The 21,721-nt window shown below is 38.7% G+C and overlaps 2 protein-coding genes across 10 annotated transcripts in view; both read left to right on the top strand.

The window, feature by feature from the left end:
• LOC124067458 (mitogen-activated protein kinase kinase kinase kinase 4-like) overlaps positions 1–9,281 on the top strand; it is an 85,727-nt gene extending 76,446 nt beyond the window's left edge. For all 6 annotated transcript variants that reach the window (XM_046404803.1, XM_046404801.1, XM_046404798.1 and 3 more), the window contains 6 exons: positions 1,617–1,751; positions 3,152–3,252; positions 3,535–3,684; positions 3,856–4,015; positions 4,668–4,807; positions 5,849–9,281. In XM_046404803.1, coding sequence (XP_046260759.1) covers positions 1,617–1,751; positions 3,152–3,252; positions 3,535–3,684; positions 3,856–4,015; positions 4,668–4,807; positions 5,849–5,932 — 770 coding nt within the window. In that variant the 3' untranslated portion in view covers positions 5,933–9,281. The remainder of the gene's footprint in view (positions 1–1,616; positions 1,752–3,151; positions 3,253–3,534; positions 3,685–3,855; positions 4,016–4,667; positions 4,808–5,848) is intronic.
• A 4,370-nt stretch (positions 9,282–13,651) lies between these two features.
• On the top strand, positions 13,652–20,463 carry LOC124067459 (interleukin-1 receptor type 2). Of its 4 annotated transcripts, none has more exons than XM_046404805.1 (10): positions 13,652–13,789; positions 15,793–15,886; positions 15,982–16,240; positions 16,776–16,950; positions 17,204–17,375; positions 17,950–18,045; positions 18,145–18,210; positions 18,314–18,449; positions 18,875–19,020; positions 19,707–20,463. In XM_046404805.1, exons 2-10 carry the CDS (start codon positions 15,802–15,804, stop codon positions 19,850–19,852), a joined length of 1,281 nt encoding a protein of 426 aa, XP_046260761.1. In that variant the 5' UTR covers positions 13,652–13,789; positions 15,793–15,801; the 3' UTR covers positions 19,853–20,463. The 4 variants fall into 4 exon arrangements, with proteins under 4 accessions (XP_046260761.1, XP_046260760.1, XP_046260763.1 ...); XM_046404804.1 differs by having other exon boundaries at positions 13,685–13,826; XM_046404806.1 differs by having other exon boundaries at positions 13,709–13,789; positions 15,775–15,886.
• The last annotated feature ends 1,258 nt before the right edge of the window (positions 20,464–21,721 follow it).

Genomic DNA, 21,721 nt, shown 5'->3' with positions numbered 1-21,721 from the left:
ATAATGCTGTGTCAGCTCATAGTACACTGTCATGCTAAAGTATGTATGTGTGTGTGAGTGTGTTTTGTGTCCTCTGCTTTCCTTCCCATCTTGTGCACACACTCACACACACCTGCAAATGCACACTAAACCCTGCTGCATGCTACATATTCTCAGATGAATTGTGCGTGTCTGTGTGTTGTTGCTGAAATATTTCTAGACGCTCACAGAGTTCCACGATTTCTTAGACTGAAATCGCATGTTCTTACTTCTCTTTCTTAATTTCACACACACACACACACACACACAGAGGCAGGCAGACAGAGAGTCGTAAGTGTCACAACAGATATTTGGAGTTAAACGGATGTTGAGTAAAACTCGGCTTGGCGGGGCCACGTCATGTGTGTGTACGATATGTAGCGCTGACACAATATGGAAGGAAACACCACAGAGCCACACACGTCGATTTCCTTCCATGAAACTTTGTTTGCGTTGCTGGCATGTAAAGATACGCGTCATGGAAAATTGTACCCCCCCCCCCCCCCTTCATTGTTTGAGAAGCTGACATAAAGTTTCCTCACAGCTTCCCATCTTTTGCGATCAGATCACCTGGAGACGGTCTAAACAGAAGCCTCTCAAACTAAACACACGCCCATCAGAGTCAAGTTTGTCCGTGGCTTCATTTCTTAAAAGCGCATGATTTCTTCTGGCAGTAGTGGATGTGATTCTTAGTGCAGCAGGGATCAGATGCCTCTTACACCATACACTGTCCATCCAGGCTCAGACTTGTTGTTTCATACCAGTACAGTGTTTACTCTATTTCATTATTTATAAATGATTTGCACTTAAAGCATGCTTCTCACACATATGAATCTATTAAGATCATTATCAAGTATCAAGTAACACTGTGTTCATAGACAGTCAGGTAATGTTCAACTTAAAACATTTGAATAGAAACTTACGTGTTGAATATGTAACAAAATGACAGCTGCATGGTATGGATAGACGGCAGTATCAGCAACTAGTAATCAACACTCCTACAACAAAACAAGTTAGAAGTACTTCTTTATTACTATTTATTGGAACAATACACATAGTAAAACTGATGGGGGACTGCTCTCCAGTTAGTGTTTGGTCTGTCTATATATGAACACACATACTATACTCAGAATCATTGACTTCCTGAAAAAAACATCACAAGCATATAGGATGGAACAAAAACATTCTACCAGAAAATCCTCTAATATGAAATTTGAAATAGCAGCAAAGATGATGATGTAATCACTCAGAGTTATGACACATTAAAAGCTGAGAATCATCCAGCCACAGTGAAACCTCAGCCAGCAATCAGCAGCCAAACAAAGACATGATAAGTGACTTTCAGGCTTCCTTGTCAAACTCAGAAGACTTCGAAATTCCTCCAAGACTTGTGGTCTAAATAATAAACTTATTGTGAGTGTAAGGCGTCTCACCCTGCAGACTTCAGAGTGTGCACAGACTGTCGATGTGCAGGTTAGGCTATCAAATACACAAATCTAAAGCTGATGATGTTAATAGCAAATTTTGTGCACCTCTTAACCCATTCTTAAACTAGACAATATATTCGACTGGATTTGATCTTTCTTAATCAACTACAGGTAAGAAAAACAAGCTGCGTGTGTATTACCTGTCCTGGCTGAGGAACAAGATCCTGCACAATGACCCTGAGGTGGAGAAGAAACAGGGTTGGACCACCGTAGGTGACCTGGAGGGCTGCGTCCACTACAAAGTTGGTAGGTCACATTTTCACAACCTGATATTCTGTGGCCTTATAGTCTAAAATGCACATAGTGTAATTGCAATCTGCCTTGGAAACATTATTGCATGTCTCTTTCTTTCGATTTTTTCTGTCTGTCAAATTAGGGCAAAAATGTTAATTTATGTCATTTATGTATAATTTAAATCCTTGTTTATTGTGGAGAAGAGTTTTGTTTTAAACCTGTAAAACTTAGTGGAATCTATGTCTTAATATCTTTATCATTTATGATTTATTCATCTGATTGAGCTGTTTTTAAGTAATGTCAAATTTTTGCTTGAAAATAATGCCACGCAGGTATGGTAATGAATGCATGTTTCCCATCAGAAATAAACCAGACACAACCAGATTCAGTCGGGGGACTTTGCAAACCTTAACTCAGGTTTAGATACAGACTGAGTGCTTGAGAACGAGTCAAGGAAAGCCCTTAATTAAGTAATAATCCGGTAAAGGACGCTGAAGTGGGCATGTAACTACACTGTCCTGTCTAAAATTGAGAATGTCCTCAGTGATGGTAGCGCTGCTGTGCATAAACCAACACTTCCTGTTGGAAACCCCTCTCATTTGATCAGAGCTGTCTGCCATGAAAATGATTTCCTGTTTTTTAGGATTTTTTTTCATGCATGTCGATCAACATCTTGACAGATTTAAGTTTTCGGAATCACAAAGGACAGAGACTGAACCAACACTTGTGGAAAGTACAAGACTTCCAAACATTTGTGCAAAAACTCTGCAGACTTTGCACAGATGTTTGTTTATTGGGGAACTATGCAGAGATGTCTTTTAAGACATTAGACACATTATACATGCATTTTTTTTCTTTTTCTTTAAATCTTCTGATATATACAGTGTATAGTAAATTGATCTTTCATAGCCTAGTACAATATATTGCCATGCATGCATTAATCAGGTTTTATTTAAATACAAACAAGATGAAAGATTACAAAAATAACAAATGCAATGCAAACATTCTGTAGTTTAAGCATAATGGCCAACTGGCAAGGGTCTGCACAGGGGTCATAAAATCCAAAGGAACTTCAGTTCAAATGGATTTTGCCACTGTTCACCTCAAATACCAAGCAAAAGTCTACAAAAAGAACAAACACTCTTAACTGAATAGTGGAAAGGCAACCATGTGAACTGATAAACTAAAGATCCACTAAGGCTAGCATCTGTACTGGATTACTTATGGATTAATCTGTTGTCTAACAGCTACAGGGTCTCAGACATCACAAAGGTAATCTGCCTGTCTCATGATTCGTCCCTGCCTCCTGTCTCATCTGATTTAGGTGTGCAACTGATGCTGGTTTCCTACCCTGATGCCAGGTATTCTCTTTTGTGTCCTTCTAATGTTTCATTTTGATTTTTGTTTTCCAGTAAAATATGAGAGGATCAAATTCTTGGTTCTGGCTCTGAAGAACTCTGTGGAGGTCTACGCCTGGGCACCCAAGCCCTACCACAAGTTCATGGCCTTCAAGGTGAGTCGATCCACTACTTGAACACGTGTGGAAGTTACTGAGACTTTGGTTTTTCTTTGCTGGTATCATTACCCAGAAAGAATGAAAGAATGTCAAAGCCAAGGTTTAAAAGAGGTTACTGAATAAATTCTTTAAGACTTATTAATTATGTGTTTTAATGACAGAGTGATTGAAAACTGTTTGTACAGCGGGCTATCAGACTTGACAGTCTCTGCCCTGGAAAATATTTACTGACTGAACAACAGGGCTGGGCTTGACTGTTTTTCTGACCTGTGTGTTCAGTCTTTTGGTGACCTGGTGCACAAGCCCCTGCTGGTCGACCTCACCGTTGAGGAAGGTCAAAGGTTAAAGGTCATCTATGGCTCATGTTCAGGCTTCCACGCCGTGGATGTCGACTCTGGCGCTGTCTACGACATCTACTTACCAACCCACGTAAGAGCACACAAAAATATCTGGAATGCATGTTTGCTTTTGTTTTTTGTTTTTTAAAGGATATTTCAGTTCTTCACAAGCGTTGCATAGTTATGACAAGAATTTCTGTTTCTCACACTGAAGATTTCATTGTGCTTTTTATTATGCTGCTGGTGTTATGTGTCCCTGCAGATCCAGACTAGTATCCAGTCTCACGCCATCATCATCCTGCCCAACACTGATGGCATCGAGCTTCTGGTGTGCTACGAAGACGAGGGTGTTTACGTCAACACCTATGGACGCATCACCAAGGATGTGGTGCTGCAATGGGGGGAGATGCCAACCTCCGTGGGTGAGTCACATGAGCAAAAGCTGCACAAACCCACACCTTTTTCAAGATCAGTGGCACCCTAAAATGAACAAAGTAATGTCTTCTTGCAAGCCCCTCTTCACATCTTCTGTGTCAGTGAGTTGTGAACCGTCCCACCAGAGGGTAATTTATACATTACATTTGAATGAATTTGAGTTAACATGCCTGCACAAGATAAATTGATCAAGCATTTCATAAGAACGAGAGCAGATACAAGAAAATGAAGAGAAAACAATAATTTTGTGGAGGAGAACTTTGTTTTGTTTTTTTGGTTTTCTTTTTTGCTGACCTACGTGGTCCCTTCAGAATTCTCTTGTGACCTTTGGAGAGGGCCAAGACCCTCAAGCGTTGGATGATGATCTTTAACTTGCTTGCTTTGTGTAATGTTTGTCGCTCCCTCTAATATGGAACTTCACACGTCATTTGTTGATCGTTTGTTTAAGCATTGTTTAACACAATCGTATATGGTCGGCAGCTGTTGTTTTTCACCTTCACAAGTATCTTGCATTGTTTGTCTTGTGGCTGGAGAGGAGACACATATCGACAAGCAGAGACATGCACACACGTGGAATGCTTTAGACTGTGATTCTTTTTAAATTTCAGTCTATTGGTTAACGCAAACATATCTTTGCAGCCTACATTCGTTCCAACCAGATCATGGGTTGGGGAGAGAAGGCCATAGAGATCCGCTCAGTGGAGACCGGTCATCTGGATGGCGTCTTCATGCACAAGAGAGCCCAGAGACTCAAGTTCCTCTGTGAAAGAAATGACAAGGTAAAACCTTCATGTGGATATTCAACAACAAATCCTGATCTGATCTGTAAGTTTGGGATTAATTACTCATTAATGCTGGCATCAGACATGTTAAAATTTTAAACCATCTACTATACAAGAAGAGTTTTTTTCTTTGTTTCCAAAGTTTGACCCTGCTGTCAGGAATCCCTGCGGGGCTTTCATAGTGGAGTCATGTACCCTCGCCATTCAAAGTGAATTACGTTCCAGAGTTTAAGCTGATGCTGCTGTCTGTTGCTCTTTTTGTTTAACATGAAAATCAAAAGCACCTTCAATTTCTATTATTGTGAGCCTTATTACCAAAACAAACAGCAAAGCAACGCACACAAATTTCCACACAGAGCATCAAACATGTCAGATGTAGCCACTGGTAAAACTCCCTGAGGACTTCCAAAGTCGCTTTCTGTTGGCTCAGGCTCTGCTGATTCAGCACAGTTAGCTGTGGAAGTAACGTGAAACTGCTCTAGCTTCTCTACTGGACTAACGGGAAGTAAAGAATTGGAGACGATTACCACAGAGATTTGTTGTGCTTGTGTATGAAGTGATGTGGGCTTTTGAGGATTGTAGCTTAGTCAATTAGCTCACTGTTGATTGGGTTTGGTCAGCCAAGAATTTTTTTGTCGATTTCAGTTATTGCTTTCAATATTAAATAAGCTTGCAAGTTTTTAGTTGGTAAAGTAATAAGAAAAAAAGACGACTTGAGATGTCCTACATGGCCATCATTCATTTATTAGGACCAGTAACTCTGGTGGTATAATTTAACAGATGTTTGGAATTAAATATTGTAATTTCATTCTGTTTCACTGTTTTTTTCCCTGATGGACTTCCAAGAACTGAACAGTCTATAGAAAGCATCTAACTGTAACTTTTTACCGATGGTGCAAATTCAATGACCGGTCTCAATTCATTTCAGCATTCTTGCGTTCAAATACAAACTGAGCCTGAAAACAAGTGTATGCAGATTCTGAGAGAGAGGTTATACCAACTAGTGAAAGTCTTCCTCCGTCTGGGTCTCCTTTTTAGGTGTTTTTTGCCTCCGTTCGATCTGGAGGATCCAGCCAGGTCTACTTTATGACTTTGGGCCGAAGCAACCTGCTCAGCTGGTAGAGGTCCGTACCCCACCCTCTTACTCCTCCTTCTCCTCATCCTCCTCGTTGTCCTCCACCCTCACTAACACTGGATCTCAGAACCCACCGTCGAAGTCTTGTCAGCACTCGGGACAACCAAAAGAGAACAAAAACAACAACCGACCAGCCCTTCGAAGCAGCCGACAACAATGACTTCACAGTTCCTCCGGAGCCAAACTGTGGCTCAGTCTGTCAAGTCACGCAGTTGTCGCCCTCTGAAATACCTGAAGTGACGACTTGTGTACAACATGAAATCCATGATTAATTAATATATGAAAGAAAGTTGAAATAAATTAAATGTGAATTTGAGAAAAGGGGGCAAACAATTTCTTGTTTCCCCTCTCCGTTTTCTTGGTGCTCATCAGATTGCGATGGGACAGATTTTGTACCTCTGCATCATTTCTGTGCTCCTGGGCTGGTCAGTAATCTTGAGGTCTTCTAACTACTAGTACTGCTATCACTCTTATTACTACTACTGCAACTACCTTCTGCAGGTCTGCCTCTCGTGGGAGAGCTCCCTTTCTGCCCCATGCTCCTGCCCCTCCGCCCTTTCTTAAGAGCGTTTAATGGGGCCCGACGACGTGGGGGTCTGTTGTATTAATGCTACAGTAGTGTGTGTAAATGTACTTCTGTTTGGTCCAATTACTGCTGACACGCTGGTTAGTGGTCGAGACGGTCAGCCATGGGTAAATTGTAAAACCCCGCAGCCTGAGTGGCTCGTCACAGTAACAAGCAGGCAAGAGGGGCCTAATATCTGAGGTTCTACTGAAAGTCTGATTGATGGGACTCGACAGGAGGGGGTGTGTGTGTGTGTGTGTGTGTGTGTGTGTGTGTGTGTGTGTGTGTGTGTGTGTGTGTGTGTGTGTGTGTGTGTGTGCGTGTGTGTGTGTGTCGTTGAAGTATTGTGTTGTTCGGACAGGTGCTTTAAAAAAGGGGATGATAAATACGCTGAAGCAGATGGATTTCAGAATAGTATTTTTTGAATTATTACTGTTATCATTATTATGATTATTATTATTATTCCTTGAAGATAAGTGTAACTATGTGGAGTGAAACATGTCTTTAACCTTGTTTTTTAAGATTTATGCACATCCACCCACAGTCCGCAGTTTGCTTGCTTTTTCTCTTATCCCAGAAGTACAAAGGTGTGTTTGTCTAAGAAGAACACGATGTGGGTGTGGTCCAAAAAACTAAATAAAATTGTCTTTGTATAATAAGAGTTCATTTAATCTTCCAGATCAGTGGTCAATGTTTTTCCCCCACGGGTGAAACATGACAAGCTCATCTCTGGTAGGGCGGTCAGCCAGTGTTTCTCAACTCGAGAAACTTGAACTGCTGTGAACAGTCAGATCTAAAATGGAAAAAATAAAAAATAAAAAAAAAAAGAAAACGATAATGGAGTTGAGGAGGAGTAAAGTAGACGAGAGAGTTCAGTATGTGTGTGTGCTTGTGCAGTCAGAGAGTTGAGTGTCAGACAAATTTGATTTTCGTGGCAGAGAGGTAAACGCATGGTCAGCAGGTTTGTTTCAGCAGAGTTTTCCTGGAAGGTGATTTTCCATTTCATTCTTTCAAATCACTTCATTTTTCATTTGTGTGAATGCAATGCACTAAGTGTCAAGAATGTAGAACGACATATTACTGTGTGGTGGTCCAAGGCATGAGATGATGTTTTTGCTTTGTATCTTGTCACAAGTGATCAGACCTAGATGTTCAATTTCAAGTTAAGACGATTGAAAGCTGCAGCAATGGAGCGTCGACGTCAGTTGTAGATATTTTCTGGGGGAAGCGTTCTGTTATTTGTTTTGCAACATTTTCTGCAGCTGTGAGAATCTGTGTGGGAGCAAACGTGAGTGCGTCAGAGCTGAGGAGGGTTTTCTGGCATCCTGCAAGTTCTTCTCGCATATGTCAGGCACTCGTTTCCATCAAACAAGGATGTAAACCTCATTGTTTCAGCACTCAGACTCTGAATTTCAGTGTTACTGTGATGAAGTTGCACAACTTACACGGAGCGGAACAATTTCCTCACTCGACTCTTTGTGAAGAAAGTGATGACGGAAACCCACATTTTCGGGAAGGAATTCTATTCTGTATGTTGTGCCCCCCGCCCCCCACTTTCTGCTCCAGCTATTATTTAAGTTTTGTTTGTATATGTGAAAGACTGAGCAGCAAACTGCAGCATCGATCTCCTTCAGGCCGGCATCTGCCGAGCTGGACTTTTCTGTTTCCACAGCGACTCTGCACATTGTTCACTGAAAACAGGGACAAAGGAGAGTCCAATTTGTGCTTTTCATTTCACATCCAAACGCGTTCTCGTCACAAGCAAAGAAAGTTTACCTTGGGCGTGTTTTTTTTTTTCCCCCTTGACCATAACGATTACAACAACAAGCGGTGTTTTGACCCCTGAAAAGGTTACTGCCAGTCACTCAGTAACAGTTCCTGTCATAAACTTCTTTCCTCCCCTCGTGCAGAGAAGCCGTTTGGACCCCAATGCCGTGTCGTCTGAGGTCTGTGTGTGCAGTAGTACCTGGTGTGTGTCTCTTATTGCATCAAGGCCTTGATGAGTGGCTGTATTGTCTTCATGAAAAAAAAACTGTCGTTACTATTGATATTCTTAATGGGCTTAAAAAAAAAAAAAGGATGCGATATAAGTCTGTATTTGAGATAAAGCAGTCGCTTGCCAACTCACATTGGTAAAAATTCCAGAAAGGCAACATTTATTAACATGTAAACCTATTGTCATGAAAACCACTACTTGGAAATCCTTTTTGACAAACATCACTTGAAGCATTGTGTATTACGTTTTAGCGCTAGTCGAGAAGCTTAACAATAGTTTCTGTGGTTTCTGTAAGTCTATGTACACGTAAATATGCGACTGTGGTGGTTTAATATTATTATGCTCACCTTAGGTGGAGAAAATGTTTACAGAGGTAATGTTTTGTTACACTAATGTGCATCTTCGGTATTTATGTTTAATGCATTTGCGTCTTGGTTCTTTCATTGTTTGTTTTTTTTTTGAGCCCAGTTTTTATTGGATATTTTCTTCTTTTTTTTTTTTTTGTCATCTCCACCTGCCCCGCTTGATAACCGACTTACAAAACAAGAAAGAACACAAATGTTGTTCATTTCAGGTATTCCCCTAGCGCTGCTTAAACATGGAAACATTGCAGTTGAGTTCCCTGCAGGCTTGGATGTGAGGTGACGTGTGTTTCCTCTGCTGTTTCTGCCATGCTACTCTAACTTATGTCCTCTCTGTGTATGACAGGAAGTCATGTATTTTCCTGAAGGTTTTTTTTTTTTTTCTTTGAATAAACTTTAAAAGTAATTTTAAAGGGAAGAGTGTGTTTTTATCTCTGAGAGGCCTCTGCTGCTGTTTGTTCCTCAAACACACATGCAAACATGTCGAAAAGAGAAATGTTGTAACACGTTGGGTAACTTCAACTTAAACACTTCACTAACACGTCAGTTGCATGTTTTTCTCTATTTCCACTCTAACCGCTACTTCATATTTCCATGCGTGAGCCATTTTAAAATTGTTTTCGCATAAACAAACAATCTGCACTCCGCCAAACAACGCTCAAATTATAGAAGCTGTGCATTGTTTAGTCAGTCACAAAGCAGTAATTAGCCATTGGCATAAAGAGTCGCTTATAAATGTTTAACACCAGTGTGGTGTAAATTTTAACTTTTTGTTGAGTCCATCCTGTAGTGTCTGCTTTCTGTTTCAGTGGGTGTCTGGGACCTGCTGAAAAGAGAAGTAAGAACAAGTTGTCATTTTCTGAAGTTCATACAATTTGATGTGCCAAATACATCAGTTGGTGCAGCTGTCAACAACGCCTGAAGTCACTTTGCCCCATTTTTAAATAATGCAATGCCATGCAATCACTGCAGCCTAAAACGAAATGATGAATAGAAGGTTTGCACTTTGGTGTCATCAAATGGCAATGTTAACATATTCATGTTTTAAGTTGGAAAGACGTCTTTAGACTATTAAAAAATATAAGATGTAAGTTTGCTGGCCACTGCTTGTTTGTTTATCTTACAAAATTCAGTGCCAGTTAAAACATGACATTGTTGCCATCATCTCCAATTTCCCTCTGACCTGTGACAAAAACCACAAGGCTTTGGCTTGTGTTCCACAAAGCTTGATTACACACACGCACACACACACACACACACACACACACACACACACACACACACACACACACACACAAAAGTAAAAATGCTTCCACATTTTCTCTAAATCTCAATTCACCTAGTTGAGATCGTTTTGTTAATGAGGTGTGATTACATTTCTTTAGACATTGATTGAATAAAGTTTTTACTCTGGTTTTGCATTCATTAATGTTAAAGAATGCTCAGGTTGAGTTCGTATGGCTCATATGGTTTGTCATGTTGGTTATGAAACAATGGCATTTATTTTCTGTGCAGTTTCCTCTCTGTAGGACACAGATCTTCAGCTTTCCCTGTTGAGCTATACTTCATCTCATCTTTAAAATACGCAAATTTTAAGACATTAAAACAATGGTTTCAACAGATTACGTCCTTTAAGGATGCCTCCCCTGTAGGAGGCTGCAGTTTAATTCATCATTTGCTTTCTGTTTAATCCACAGAGGAAATGTTGTTTTCAGAGCTGCACAAATGTTTTGCTTTCCAAATGATAGATAGTTATTGAGAGAAATGCCTTGGCCTTACATTGCAATTTGATGATGTGGCTGAAAGGTGAATTCCTTAGTGCAGGAAACACAGTGTCAAACGGTTTAGTCATATGTCCAGTGTTATCACCTATCAGGATATCAAATATCAATGAGGTGATCTGGAGAATTCCCAAAACATGCAACATCTCCTGCTTTCTCAATGACCAGCCAGAGTTTAATGGACAGTATGTTCTGTCTTGGTCACCTTTTAACTGGTGTGTGTTAATGATACTGACAGATCACCATTGCTGCCTGTGAAAGGTCTGTTTTTGCTTGCTTATTGCTCATTTAGTACAGAGTATTATCCACTCTTGCCAAATGACATAAATGCATAAATTCCAGTTAATGATTAAACAGTGCTCTGCAATTGAAGATGCTAAACAAAGGCTCAGCCACTAGCAGAGTCTTGGGAGGTGTAATGTCATTTATTTATTGCTCTTAAGACAACTGGATGGACAGCCTTTTTGTCCCTCTATGTTAGATGGGGCTGCAAGTTTAAAATTGTAGTTGCTCCTCCTCTATGTTTGCAGCTAACAGTTTAAGGCTTCAGAGTTGTTATTACTCCCAATGGGAGTGCGGTAACACAGACGATTAACCAAAGTCTAAAATATGACAGCCACATGTAGGATTACAATATGACTGCAACCTAGATAGACAGATAGATACTTTATTGATCCCGAGGGAAATTCAAGAACATGACGAGATGACCTCATTTTACCAAATATATGTCTGTTAAAGAAGATAATTGTTAGTCTTGTGGCTTTAGTTTAGACGCACTGGTTCTGCTTGTGATCAATCAGTGTCAATCTGCACTTAATAGAAATATGGAAACCTAACTGTTTCAGACTAAATAAAATGTGAGTTGCCGCACAAACACAGCGTTCAACCAGAAACCCATCCCAGTTAGGGGATTGTTTCCATGACAACCAAGCCACACTACAACTTGCATCATTAAAGAGTGCTCATGTCATCTGCAGGAATATGTCTATATCAGAAAATGCCCAGTCATGACCAATTTTTCAGCTATACTGAGTAATGCACAAGAATACACAATGGAGGACACCTTAGTTTCTACGCAGGGTGGTGACACAACACTGAGTCACACTGCCATCACACAGATGTTTTCAGCATTTGTTTGTAAAGGGAGGGTTAGCTGAGCACCACACTTTGTCTCACAGTTGTCTCAAGAATTTGTGCAACTATTTGAATTCTTTTTTGTTTCAGCCAGCTTAACACACACAAATTTAAACAAAACTTGTATGCTCCCTCAATCAGAGAAAACTATTTGATGGGATCTCTCCTCTCCAGTTATATACAATAAATAAGATGAGGTTATTTTTTTCATAACCTAAAAACAGTAAATCTAGTGCAAGTACAAGCCTACTACAGAGCTTGATGTTGAATCAGCTTTTATAGTTATTATTATTTATCATATTTGTCGATATTCAATTTACTTGTCATCATCACATATTTTCATCCAAATGAAAATCGATTAGGTGTTTGTTGTGCTGTAAGAAAGTATCTATCATCCCCACAACAGGACATGCAGGGGACACAGCGAGACAGCAAAACAGAGAAGATTTTAAAAAGCTACACATGAGAATAAACAAAGCTGAACCCGTCACAAACTTACAGCTTTTGTCAAAATGCTTCGGTCCAGTGGCAGAAATCTACTGGGTAACATCACCCAAAAGTTTATCACACTGTAATTCCATCCTGGTTTCTACTTATGGCAATATTAAATGTCACCTGGTGAATATACACACATTCACATAATGCTTTCTAAAATAAAAAATAAAAGGGAGTGTCGCACATTTTATGACTCTGTGGCCTAAGCTGCTCCTCCAGTTTGACCACATCAATTGGTCAACAGCCGTGGAGCTAGTTAGCCCACATTAAAGGATCTGCTACAGTTTAAAATGAAAGAAACAGATAATAGTAAAAAAAGTAATAAGCGTGTCATTAATACTCTCTTTGTGAAATAAGTGAAAGCTCATTAAAACACCAGTTGTCTCCTTTATTTACATTTTTCTGCAGGTTATACAGAAGTACATAGCATCCACACCTGTGGTGAACTTTGCATGGGCTTCATGAGCAATGTGATAGAAATTATCAGTTAAAGATATTAAGAATTAGCAGATCCACACTCATTATTTTTCAACACACTGCGCCATTTTTCATACTGAATTCTTAAGCCACACCATTTTTTTCCTCTATTTCCCCCTCACCTTGTTCTCCACAGTGATGTCACATTGAATGGAGTTTTTACCATGAAAAATTGCAATAATTTTTAATAACAAAAATTAAAAAGGAACAGTCTGGACTGAACAAAACTATCTCAACTCTAATGCTCAACCAGTACTAAGATCAGTCAGTCTCTGTATCACATATGGAGGTTGAGCCAGGAGGCAATTAGCCTAGCTTGGACTGGCAGCAAAACTACCCAAATTCCAAAATGCACCGGTCATCCCCTCTAATACGCTCTAATTAAATAGTAAAAAAGCAGAAGTTTGTTAGAAAGTAGTTACATTTACTGTTTTTCAACAAGAACTATTCAGTGATTTCAGAACCAAAAATAAAATTTTATAGGCTTCCGTTGCACTGAGATGTCAACAGGCTGAATACTGCTTATGGTGAGAAAATGTTTTATGTAATACGGGTGAACAATTACTCATCTCATGTGTGGATAGTTTCTGTATGTGCATGTGTGTGCGTGCTCTTGTGCTAAAACAAACATAGAGATGTCCACCTCTGACGCAATGATGCCAGAGGAACAGCTAAAACAGCGCTAAACCCTTGTAGAAACAGACCACTGTCAATTTTTAGAATGAACCTGCAGGCAAGGAATTTCTCAATGACTGAAGCTTTCTCACAATATATGAAAGTAAGTGTATGTGTATGTATACCATGCAATGTGTATGCATTTGCTGAAGAGTCAGTCATGAGTGGTGAGCTGTAGAGTACACTGCGTTACATTGGGAAACCTGAGAAATTTCCATCTGAGAGGGGGGTGGGAACCTTGAAAAGAGAGTGCATGTTCCCCCTGAACCGACAGCAAACAAACCACATGCTACTACAGTCTACACTCTCATCACATCAGCCTGTCATCGCACTGCTGGGGCCAGGCTCACCTGGACACTGTGAGTATACTCTACTGCCATGTGGAATCACGTGCAGGTGTGTGTGTGTACACTGAGTTTATTTATATTTACATACGTATATTGATATCTGACTGTATACTGAAATGACATTACAATCTAAAATGTATACAATACGACATGTGCTTACTTTGTTGTAGTATAATATTTCTATTTTCGTGCGTGAGTATTTGCTGATATGTTAATTAGCGCTATGTGTTAAGACTGATATGTTTTCAGTAGTGGTAAATTTATGCATTATACTCTATTAAATTCCTTTATAGCATATAATACCATTTTATATTTTGAAATACATACATATTTATATTTATATACATATTTTTAATGTTTTTATTTACATTGTAGTACATTGCTATTTTTGAATATTTTTTTCACTTTTTATATTCCGTCTATTATTTTGAGGCCGTCTTCAGTTCTTTTACAGCAGCTTGGGATTATTCAAAAACACTGAAATTATGTGTGTATTAACTTAAATTAAAAATTAATCTACATATACAGAATATACTGAAATACTCCTGTACGTCTCTAAATTTTGTTAGTCAATGACTCCACATGGTCCATTCATGTTATGTAAATATATATGTATATATTCATTTATTGTTTGTGTACATATATTTATCATAAAGACATATTAAATATTTACACAAAATGCAAAGGCAGCCAAGTTACAGCAACAAGTACTACTGAAACCAGCTCAACATCTCTCTTATTAGATGGAACCTGAGGGAAAATCTTACATTCATCATTATGTGTTATATAATTTGCAAATCGTAAGACATAACTGGCTGTCAGGAGTTTGAACATCAAAAATAAGCGCAGGATATGTTTTCGTTGAATTGATAAGATCCATGAGCTAAAGTTTCTATTTATCCCCTGACAAAGTCATGCTTACAGCATTGTGACTCTTGTGGCGCATACATATTCATTTTCAACATCGACACTCCTACAGATTTTGTGAATGGGTCTGCCCTTTGATGACACACTGATTTAATTCAGGAAAAAATGTATCACTTGTGTGTGCGTGTGTGTGTGTGTGTGTGCTTGTGAAAGTGTTGCCCTTGTCAGCTGATCCCTGTAATCAAAGACGAGGAAACGGAAGCAGAAGTGAGAAAGAGTTTGTTCCATGAAAATGATGATTTAATTCTGTAGGGAAAATGCACACAAATGAAATATGGTACAATAGACCTAACTGGACTGATTAGGCTAGATAATGCTCATACCTAATAAGCACAAATTATTTTCAAATTGAATCAAATTTTTATCACATTAAATGCCCTGGTCTTTCTGTAAATAAACATGTGGCCCCATCAAACCCAGGAATGTAACCTAATATGAACAGACAGGTCTCTAACACATATTATATTCATATTCTACTCACTATTCTAGTCTATTAAGTATATAATGTGTTTGTAATCTTTTAAAGATCTGTTGAAACAATTGTACAAAATGTCTTTATTTACAAACAATTAATCTAAACCAAAATGTCCCTTTAATTCTATCATTATTGTATTATTTTTGCTGACCTTTGATATCAGTGGCCTTTAATCAACATGACTCACCTTATGTCTTGCTCTTGGTAAACCCCTGTGGTTAAAATTGTCCATTGAGCGTGGGGGCGGGATGAATGGGAGTGCCAACGTTTCAGTGACGACTTGTGATGTCATAAGTTTTACAGTCTACAAAAAGAGTTTAAATTTAAGCGAGAGGTCATTAACACTTTGAGCTGCTTGAGGAAATCTCTGCAAAACCCCTCTATCAGCCTTGACTCTCACTTGCTCAACATTTCAGTTTTCCTCCATTTGTCTTTAATATTTTGTGAGAAAAGTAGCATTTTGCCATCTCTTCAGTGATGTTTGTTCTTCTGTAGTTAGCATTAAAAGCTGAAAACAGCCAAACAAAACCGCTTTCTCACAAGACCCACCAGTTGGACTTTGCTACACATTTTGTCAGCAGATATTTTATTTCAGGTTTTTATGTGACTGCAGACTGCCATCATGATCCGCTCGATACTCGTGTTTGCTGTGGTCATCATTGAATACGTCTATGGAAGACCCCCACTGCCTCCTCTGCCTATGAAAGGTGAGCATTTCTACAGATGTTTTTATGTTATATGTATGTATATGATATATATATGTGGAACACAACTGAATTTTGGAGTGCTGTTTCCCCTGCAGCTGGCTGCTACCTGGTGGCCCCAGAGGTGAACCTTTCCAGACTGGAGGGTGAGGCAGTAATACTCTCCTTCCCAATGTTCCAGAGAGTGCTTAAAGTACGCAACATAGCTCCCCCAACAGCAAAGTTCGTCATCACCAAGGACAATGGGACTGAGGGTGTGGCCTATCATGGCGAGGGGCGTGTCCAGCAGAGTGACAAAGAGTTGTGGTTGCTCCCAGCTAATGCTTCAGACTCAGGGAAATACATCTGCACTTACAGGTAATCATTAAAACTTTTACATCACATGACACTGCCACCTTTTTTTTTTTTTTCCACTATACTGAATTTTATTTGTGAATTTACAGTCTTGCAAACAATAATTCACAAGACAGTTTATATTAATAGTTGTTTTTCCCAAACATGCAGTTGATACATGTAATCTGGAAACCACTGTATGTTTTATCTCCAAAGAACAATGCCAAGACAGGCAACTATGTGATCACTCAGTAAATAAAGTAATCATAAATCCCAATTATCCATGTTCAGACTTCTATTCAGGATAAGTGTGAACATGCACCAGATATCTCCTTTGTGACCGTCTCTTATTTTTTCATAGGTTGTACTTTCTCATGCTTCCCTCCGTAGAGATTCAGATCAACGTACAAAACAGCCTCTCTGAAACTAGCAGAGATTTATTTAGTTTGCTTAAACGCACTTCAGTTCAGCCACCATGACGTTCTGTACCTTTTAGCTGAAGAATAACCGTCTTGCTACCTGATTGATTTAATATCTGTGTCCTCACTTTTGTCTCCAGTAATGAAACCTACTGTGTTACTGGGAGTATCAAGCTACACGTTTACAAATCCAGTTCTGTTGACATGAAGAAACTGTCCCATCCAGTCTCAGCCATGGTGGGAGAGAACCTGGCAATCAAATGTCCATCTATAAGTGACTTCAACAAGACAGGCAGACTGATCGAATGGGTGAAGGTGAGAGGGAGAATATTTTTTGTTTTAACTACTTCCAATACAAAACAACTAAAATTAAGATCAATCATTTTTCATTTTTATAATTTAGTGTATGAGTATATTCTTCTGCTTGTGGATACGTGAATTCATTTTATACAATTGTTGAATATAATAAAAGATTTTAAAAAATAGAAATATTAATAAACAAATAATAATTGACAAAATTGCTCTTGCTCCTTCTTTGTAAGTGACGCAGTGTGTTGTTTCCTGCCAGGACTCCAGTCCCACTCCCCTCCAGTCAGGCAGAGATCGCTCTCGGGACAATGGCAGACTAATGATCCCTGCTGTGAAGCAATCCCATTCAGGTGTCTACACCTGCCAACTCACAGTGCTCATCAACAACCAGCAGTACAAAGTCAGCAGAGCCATCCAGCTCCATGTGCAAGGTGGGCGACGTGTGATGACACCCTTCACTTCTTTTATGAACAGCTCTGATTTGTTATCTGATTTGTTTTCTATTGCATGTTTTATTTTACAACCTAATCAAAAATATTTACAGAAATGAGGGTTTACCATTATTGAATATTTCATTTGATTCAGTATTTACATGTCATTTACTGCCAGGTACAACAAAGTGTATTAGAATTTATTTGATGAAATGTAAGCACACATTAATCATAAAATCTACAAATTAGGTCAGTATAACTACAAAAGTTTATTACTATATTACTGTTCTCATATCTCATGAGTAATAATCATATAAATGGACTAACTGGCAGTGTCATTACTTTGCTTCCTCACAACAACACCATAAATCTTGAGCTTGCCTTCCCTCTGTTGGCCTAGTAGGTGCAACACACTCACTTCACTTAGCTACAGGGACAAGAAAAGACAAACACGTCTGGCTGGTTACTTGGTTACTTGAAGATGTTGCTGCTGTCCAAGAGCTGATTGTTCAATTACATTTATTATATTTATCTTTGTCTAAATTGGTGTGTGTGCGTGTGTGTGTGTCTGAAGGTCTCGACCCTGAAATTACCACCACGCCTGCTGTACCTGACCTCTCCATGACCTCCAGCCCAGGATTAATCAGCAGCAGCTACAGGACTGTTCACAGTGAGTTTTTTTAGTGTTTTACTTTTTGGTATCAAATTTCCCTGTGGAGGAGATACAATTGACAATGATGCTGATAAAATGTGCTTCTTCATGTCTTAGCTCCAGTAATTCAACCACCTGTGATCGTCTCACCACTGAATGGAACTATTTTTGAAAGTCTGCATGGTGAGTGATAATATATGTATCAGATCTCATGCTAGATGTTTTAATGCTTTAATGAATAGATACAACAAAGGTGGAATGTCAGTTAATCTCTGATTTCATTTAGGTTCAGGACTAGAGCTGTTTTGCAAGGTGCTCACTGACTGTCAAATGGCAGACTCCACTGTGGTCACATGGCTGGTCAATGGCCAGTCAGTGGAGTCATCATACCTTGATGGGCGGGCTCTACAGGGCGGGAGGAGGTAATTATTGACTTATTTTGTTCTTACAAATAGATGATAAACTACTTTGAAACTATAAGTAATAATGCACTTTAGAGCCCCCTGGTGCCAAAGAAAGACTTTACTTTAGATTGCTAACTATATTCAAACTTAAAAGTGCTCTGTCATGAAATTTGTGAGGTAGGCTTCATTTACCCATTTAAGTAATGTAAATGGCGCACTAAATAGTAAAATGAATTACTCAAAACACTTGGAAGTCTCTAACCCTAAACCTTACCTATTAACTGTACCCTGTGATTAAAGCCGCATGTGAGTGTTATGACATAAACATCTGGCCTACTTTCAGCCCTGAAGTACATCATATTGAAGTTAGCAGCTTTTCCCTGCTTGACCCACCTAAATGATACCATGTTAACAGGCGGCTATGTCTGTCTCGATGTTTCCAGGGCAACCAGGGTGTCCAGTGGATGCCAGATTGAGCTGAGACTAATTTTTATGGAGATATTTGATGAAGATACGCAGACAGAGTTGAAGTGTGTCACTCAAAACCAAGGTGGAAGACAGGAAGTTGTCGTACAGCTTCAGCTAGAGGGTAAGTTGTGAGTGTGTTTGTGTGTGTGTGTGTATGTGTGTGTGTGTGTATGTGTGTGTACAGTATATAAATGAGAGTGCGCTATCTGAGTATACCGGATTTAAGGATATAAATATTCTTCAAATACTTCATACTATATGAAGTAAAATTCTTGAAATGTTGTATCTTTGACGCTATAGTTGCTGTCCATTATAATGACATATTAACATTGTTCTCACTGAAGTAATTGCTGAGATCTGGGAACATGGTAATATCAGTGATGCTTGACAGGTCAAGAAACCCAAGCAATCAGAGGATTAGACTCTAAACAAGCTAACAGTTTGCCATATATTCTAAACCACTTTGACTGGACTTTGCCTATGGTAAGCACCATTCAGTTTGCGATGGATACTCCGAATTAGTGTACTTGTCGCACTTTTCCAAACACATGTGTGTGATAAAGAACTGGCAGTTTGGGTAAGAGGAGAGGAGGTTTGTTTAAAACTCATCTGATAGCATTTCTTACCCAGTTTGACTTTGCTTTAATAAAGACGCCATGTTCCAAGATATCAGTAAATACGTGCATCATAACCAAAATGAACATTTCCCAATCCAAGCTAAAACACAGTGGAATCTCTTGCAATGTTAATTCCAACCAGCGGCCTCTACAGCAGAACATGCATTTACCTCCATCTCTGTCTTCACAGACTCCACGTTTACCTGGCTGGTGGTAGCTGTGGTGGCCGTGTCTTGCTTCCTGGCTGTGGTTTCTGTCTTCCTATATGTCCTCTTCAAACCTAAAAGGAAACAGAAAATGGATTACTTTCTGGCTCGACAGAACAGCACTTTCTAACTCTGCTAGTGTGCACACCCCCTCCACAAAAGAAGGCCTTTTGCTTGCTGTTCAAATCAAGATTTCATGCAATGTGTGCATGTGATGTTGGGCTGTGACACCACCTATGTCGTGTTTGGCATTTAACACTCCGTTTACAGGGATTCAATGTTTTTAAATCAGTATTCATTGACAAGTCGTTATCCTCTTTTCTCCATTTCTTCACTACTGACACTGAAAATTACACAAAGAGTTTTTGTTACTTTTATTATTGTATGCCATGCAACAGATATATCCCACTCTAATGGAATATAATATGACCAAAGTGATGCATTTCAAAAGTACAGTAGAAATTCTAATAGAAGGTCAGATTCAGCATGAGCTTCTACAATGACAACATCTGCATATGCATGTATACTACATGCAACTGTATGTTAAGGCACTATGTAAGTCTATGAGGTGTTTTCTTTTTCATATTCATACACTCCATACGAGGTTCAAAATCACACAATAAATATTCTCAGGGAAGCATTGTGTACAACATATTTTACGGTGTCTAACTGTTCTAGAATCTAACAATGCATCATTTCATGTAGTTATTGCATATAAATAATAAATTATGTGGTAAAAGTCTAACGATTTTTACAAAGGAAGTAGTCAATAAAATGGCACAACCTTAAAACCGTACCCATTTGATCCTCTTTTGAATGATACGCTATGGTTTTGTTTAGATTTTATGATTTAATCTCTCATGCAGTAAATTTTGTGTCAGTTTACTATTACATTTGATTTATTTTTGTTTTTTTGACAAAACACAAATAAAAACAGAAGCACTGCGACTAAAAAGTGTTTGGTAGACATACTATTTTCAACATATAAAATGTAAGGTTAGATTGATATATACTAAAACCATAAACACAAACCTTTAAAAATAAACTTTACACTACATTATTTTAAAATCTAATCATAACTTGCAGTGAACTGAGCTGTATTTTGTTCTTTAGAGCCCCTCTCCAGTTAAAAACATGTTTTTCTTCTTCTTCATCCAGTTGAATGGTTGAGCTTCAATATGCAGCACAGTGTTTTCACTTTTATTATTGAAAGTGTAAATTTTCTCTGTGTTCAGTGAAAATCTGATTTTAGGAGATAGAGCCTGCGACCATGATTTGTATTCAGTAAACACAAATGTGATGTGAAGTGAAATGAAAAATATTTGCATATTCATATACTGTGAAGTTATTAACGAGGAAGAGAATATGGATGTCATTTTAAGGGTTTTATTGTGCCATGACAGACACATTAGAGAGTTTTTATACATGCACTCATACATGTGTGGAGGGGATCTTTATTAATGGAGAAATGAAAACAGAATTGTACCAGTGCTTACACAGTCACAATGTAAGGAATCTATTGAAAAGAACTATAGCAATTAACTTGATGGTGCAGGCCAAAGCTGTACTTTATTCCCTTTTCACGACACAACATTTATGAACAAGATAAACAATTTTTGTTGAAGAGTAGGTTCAATGTCATGTTCATTGTGCAGGCTGCAGTTTGTGGTGCTACTGAAGTGTACTGCGTTATGCTGTGAGGTGTTTTCCAGTACATTTTTGCTGTCATGTCCATGAACATAAACAGGCCTGTGTTTAGTTTTGGGGCAATGAATTTATCAAATTTATCATTAATGCTTAAGTAAAAATTGAAATCTGAAAAACTCCAAATCTTGATATGTGGTTTTCACTGGACACAGCTCCCTCAGAAATATCACTGTAGTGTCCATATATAAACACCATTAGCACCACCTATAGTACAATAAGGTTGCTATAAAAACTGATCTACCCATTGATCTTTCAAACCACATCCTTTTCACCTAGTTTGGAGTTTCTGCCT

The sequence above is a fragment of the Scatophagus argus genome, chromosome 11, assembly GCF_020382885.2.
Source record: "Scatophagus argus isolate fScaArg1 chromosome 11, fScaArg1.pri, whole genome shotgun sequence".
Taxonomy (NCBI): domain Eukaryota; kingdom Metazoa; phylum Chordata; class Actinopteri; family Scatophagidae; genus Scatophagus; species Scatophagus argus.
Note: the sequence above shows the minus strand (reverse complement) of the source record. Positions and strands in the feature narration are given on the sequence as shown.